The 4,742-nt window shown below is 37.7% G+C and overlaps 1 protein-coding gene across 1 annotated transcript; it reads left to right on the top strand.

Moving 5' to 3' along the window:
• The first annotated feature begins 1,645 nt into the window (after positions 1-1,645).
• LOC128863529 (uncharacterized) lies at positions 1,646-2,229 on the top strand. The gene is made up of 2 exons (XM_054102736.1): positions 1,646-1,737; positions 1,858-2,229. Exons 1-2 carry the CDS (start codon positions 1,699-1,701, stop codon positions 2,227-2,229), a joined length of 411 nt encoding a protein of 136 aa, XP_053958711.1. The 5' UTR covers positions 1,646-1,698.
• Positions 2,230-4,742: the final 2,513 nt, after the last annotated feature.

Genomic DNA, 4,742 nt, shown 5'->3' with positions numbered 1-4,742 from the left:
TCTTGGATTTTCACTCAAGAAGATTTTTCGATGGAATTCCGGATCATTTTCATGCATTTCAAGGACCCAATCTGCAAAGACGTGACGTTGTTGATGATCGGCCGGCTTGAGCTCTTGTGTTAACTGGACTTTATAAGCTTTAAGACCCAAATCTTTATGCAAAATACGGTGTAATGACGTTTGTGGAATGCCTAATGGCACTCCAAAATGACAAGGAATGGACAAACCTGGGTTTTCTTCAATACTTTCGGTTACAACAGCAATATTTTCGGCTGTTCTTGAGCGACATGCACGGGTTTTATTCTCCACATCACTAACTTGTCCCAACAGCTGGAATTTTTTCACCAATTTCCGTATTGCGGTCCGACGAGGTGCTTCACGGTGTTCGAGTTTTATGAACCGTCTCTGCCAAATTTTCACCATTTTTATATTGAATTTTAATAATTTCAATGCGTTCTTCAAGCGTGTCTCGTTCCATTTTTATTAATGGCCCAGTTTCTACTTGTCAAATATCAAAAAATGACAGCTTCAAAAGTGACATCTACCGAAATAGCGGGCTATTCAAAAAAACACCTGTTATTGGAAAACCCTTTATATAACTTATGGGATGAAAAGCCCCGGACCTAACATCTTGATGGCACTAGTTTTATTGCATTCATATCTTTTTCAGTTAGTACTAACGTTAAAAAGACAGCTGTTCAAATTCATGATGTTCTATTCATTAGTTACTGAGTTATTGTTTTAATAGTGACGCTACTTTTGTTACTATCAATGGATTCATGATGGATCAAAAAGAAATTCGTGTTTTAATTTTACGCTGCTTCTGGATGGGGGAAAATACCGTTTAAGCGAGGAAACACTCACCAAAATGCCTGATAACATGGGTTTTTTAATAAGACGTCTTATTTTGATTCAAAGAAAAAATCTATTTTTTAATATAAATGTTCGGATGTTTATTTCATTATAAAGAGGAAGGTATGACGTTAATAGTGGAAAATAACATCAGGCAAATGACCACCACGACCACGCTTACAGGACAATATCCTTTTCATATAATTTTCCATAACCGAATTGAAAAGTGGCAGCCCTATGTCCCCGATAGCCTCACGAACTCCATCTTTCAGGTCTTGAATGGACCCTGGGCTGTAGGCGTAGACCTTCTCTTTCACGTGGCCCTAAAGTCACAAAAAAGTCACAAGGTGATAAATCACAAGATCACGGCAATTGTGATCACCTCTTCGAGAGATAACACGATCCCGTAAAAGATCAATGGTTTCGTTGCTTGTGTGGCACGTAAAAATCTTTAATCATCGGCCATAAAAAATCGTTAATCATCTCTGGAGGGCCTTTTATATATTTAAATAACACCTGTTATTGGAAAACCCTTTAGATAACCTTGAATAGATAAAATAAATGGAACTTAGTGCTGTGACCAATTCCCTTCTTTTCTGTTTGAAAATATAAATTCCCTTTGTTTACTCAGCCTGCGCAATTAAGCCTTAAAAAAATCATATTCTATTTATTGTTATTCTACACAATTCAACCAAATGAAGCGAATCAATGCAAAGAAGTTACTGTTTCATTTTATTCCATTGCATACCTTTATTCGTTCTTCTATTTTATAAGTTGGATGGACCGACTTCAGTGAGTATAAATACGAGGCATTTCATTTAGAAGGTATCAGTCGTGAATAAAAATATGAAATTCTACGTTTTTCTAATTGCCCTACTTGGCTTGGTATGTATTGTTGTTATAGTGACATGCATAAAAACCGGAAAACAAAGAACAAAAAATTATTCGTCAAGGATCCGTGTTTTTTTTTTTTAAGAGGACATTTATAAGCTTACTCCTTTCTAGGTGTTTGCCGAAGAGCAAGTCAAATCAATACCTCGAGAAGAAATCGTATTGAGATGCGAAGAATGCTTGATTCCAAACCCCGCGGCCAGAAAATACTTTGTAAAAATATTAGATTTTAAGTATCCCGATGTACCAGAAGTAGACTCACATATGGATTGTGTGGCAGAGAAATTGGGTTTATGGGACTTGAAAACTGGACAATTTAATGTGGAACGACTTGCCGCATTTTTCTCCGTGGACCCAAATAATGCTGAAGATATGGATATAATTCAGAATTGTGTTGTTAAACCCCAGGAGGAAGAGGTACATGTACGTCGCGGATACTTGTGTATATTGAATTCGAGGCTTGGCGATAATGTCTTGCGAGCATGATTGTAATCACAATGAATATTAATAAAGACTGACTATCGCTCTTAAGTTCTATACGAAAACTGCTTACAATATGTTAATATGTATTGGATCAGCTTTGAGATATTTTATTTCGTATTAAAATAAACAGTTATACAGAGCAATCAATTAGATCGAAAGAGTTCCCTTTTAGACATTTGCATGAATGTGTGATAAGTAGCCTATGAATCATTTGCAATAACTTTTGGCATGTGCTAATCACTCATTTCATTACCATTGGTAAGGTAACAAGTTTTATTTTTATTATCTAACAATATTTGTAAGAGTAAAGTAAGGTACTCCACGAGGCATGCGTGGAATGCACTCAATGATGCAACAATTCCTCATTTTTGGCTTTTTAGCACATGAGATCTATTGTTGATTTCCTATTCAATCTGTTAAAACAAATGGGATTGGTGGTAATTTTTGTAATTAATGGGTTTGGGTGCGAATGAAGTCTTATATTGTGTGATGAGGCATGCTTTTTGGGTTGGAATTTTTACAGTATTTCGATGTGTGAGTTCGCTGCGGTGTCCCAGAGTTGTACTATATGCCATATACGCATACTGGTTTTATGATAGCTGAGTACAGTGAGAGCTTATTTTCGAGGAAACATGGGAATTGTGATTTAACAGCCAAAAAAGGCATCGAAGTTTGATTCCTAGTGCCTTGATTTTAGTAAAAATATGGGTTTTCTATGTGAGCTTGCAGTCAAGATGCATTCCGAGCTGTTTTGTAACATTACTTTGGTGTACGCTTGTGTTATTGAGTTTAACGGGTGGGCAAGTATTTCGCTTGTGTGTAAAGGTACCTTAACAGATTTCGCCTGCGTTGCGTTTATTCTCCAGTCTTTGAGCCATTGAGTTATTTCATCAAGTCCTTTTTGCAGTTTAAGATAAGTCACATCAGGGAGGGAGTCAATTGCGAGTGAAGCGTTGTCATCGGCAACAGTTCCGACTAAAGTTTCCTCAGTAAACTAATACTCTATAAGGCTGTCCTATCCTACGGCGCATAAGCGTGGACGATGAAAATATCCGTTCAGGCGTCCCTTGGAGTGTTTGAGAGAAAGATTTTAGGACCTTTGCACGTTAGCGATGGCTAATATCGCAGGCGATGGAACGATGAGTTCTATGAACTTTACGACAACATAGACATAGAGCAGCGAATAAAGATCCGGTGGATTCGTTGGCTGGACTATGTCATCCGAATGGATACAAAAGCTCCGACTCTGAAAGTATTCGATGCGGTACCATCTGGTGATAACAGAGAAAGCAGAAGAAGGCCTCCTCTGCGTTTCAAAAATTTGGTGGCGAAGGTCATGGATTCACTGTCGCCAGTTGGCACGAGAAAGAAGCGACTTTGTTAAACTCGGCCAAAATCACGTAAGCGGTTAACGCGTCAATCAAGAAGAAGAAGTATTGTGAGGAGGTCGGTATTTAGACGATTTAGTTCGATGATTCTCCCGCGTAATAAAGCAAAAAACAAAAAAGTCTGAGTGTGCTGATTGGGCAAGGACTTGATTTCAGCGCCTTGGTTTTGTCCACCAGGTTTGTTTTCATGTGCCAGGCGCGCAAAAGTTCTCAAGCCATATTTTTGTATCTTTAAGTTTTTCATAAACTTCTATTATTTTGTTGTTGCATTTAAACGCTTCTAGAATTTTTGGGTTGCCTGTTTTGGTCCGCGAGTGGTATTTTATTTCCCCCTACCCTGCATATCTGCTGAGCGTTTCCCTATCCGTCACCTGGGGACACGTCCGATGGGAGACAGGCAACTCCACACGGATAACTTCTAAGGAGTCACTGCCTTATACGACATATGTATGACGCCAACCGTCTCACACCCCACTTCTCATAACCCAAAAAACTCAGCCACTGATAAGCATGCGTGGGTTGTGTCAAGATAGTTGATTGAACACTTCGCGTAGAGTAGATTTCTGCTTTTATTTGTATATTTTCAAAGGTGTAAAAAGCGGATATTTCATGCACAAACGTCGCCCACAATGCGGCCACTATTTCCGATTTCTAACTTGCCACCTACTTAACACAAGTGTGGGGCACATCAGGCGGCACATATTTGTATACATTCATACGTTTGCCTAACCATACATACATACATATATTTACATGCATACTTATATTTTTACATCCAGTGCAAGTAAGACACTTGGCGTTGAAACTGTGCCTTTTATTATATTTTTCACAAATTTTGCAGATTTTTTTGTTTATTTTAATTTTTGTTTGTATTTATTTACTATTTTTTACTTTTATTTTTCAAAAAATTTGCAACTGGGTTTTATAAACGTGCTCTAATTCGCTGCATGCCATACAATATATAAATGCCGTCAAAGGTGGAGAACCTGTTTAACGCGTGGCAACCACATGTTGCAAGTACTCATGCTTCATATAATACATATTTATATATTGTATATATGCATGCAGTACATTGCGTTCGAACGGTATCATTTTTTTTAATATCCATGTAATATTATCCAATTTTTT

This window comes from Anastrepha ludens, chromosome 5 (assembly GCF_028408465.1).
Source record: "Anastrepha ludens isolate Willacy chromosome 5, idAnaLude1.1, whole genome shotgun sequence".
NCBI classification, from domain to species: Eukaryota; Metazoa; Arthropoda; class Insecta; order Diptera; family Tephritidae; genus Anastrepha; species Anastrepha ludens.
The sequence above is the reverse complement of the archived record's forward strand: the minus strand, read 5'-3'. Positions and strand labels throughout refer to the sequence as shown.

Coding starts and splice junctions, on each gene's coding strand:
- LOC128863529 (XM_054102736.1), top strand. CDS start 1,699: ATGAAATTCTACGTTTTTCTAATTGCCCTACTTGGCTTG. Junction 1,738..1,857: donor TAATTGCCCTACTTGGCTTG/GTATGTATTGTT, acceptor ACTCCTTTCTAG/GTGTTTGCCGAAGAGCAAGT.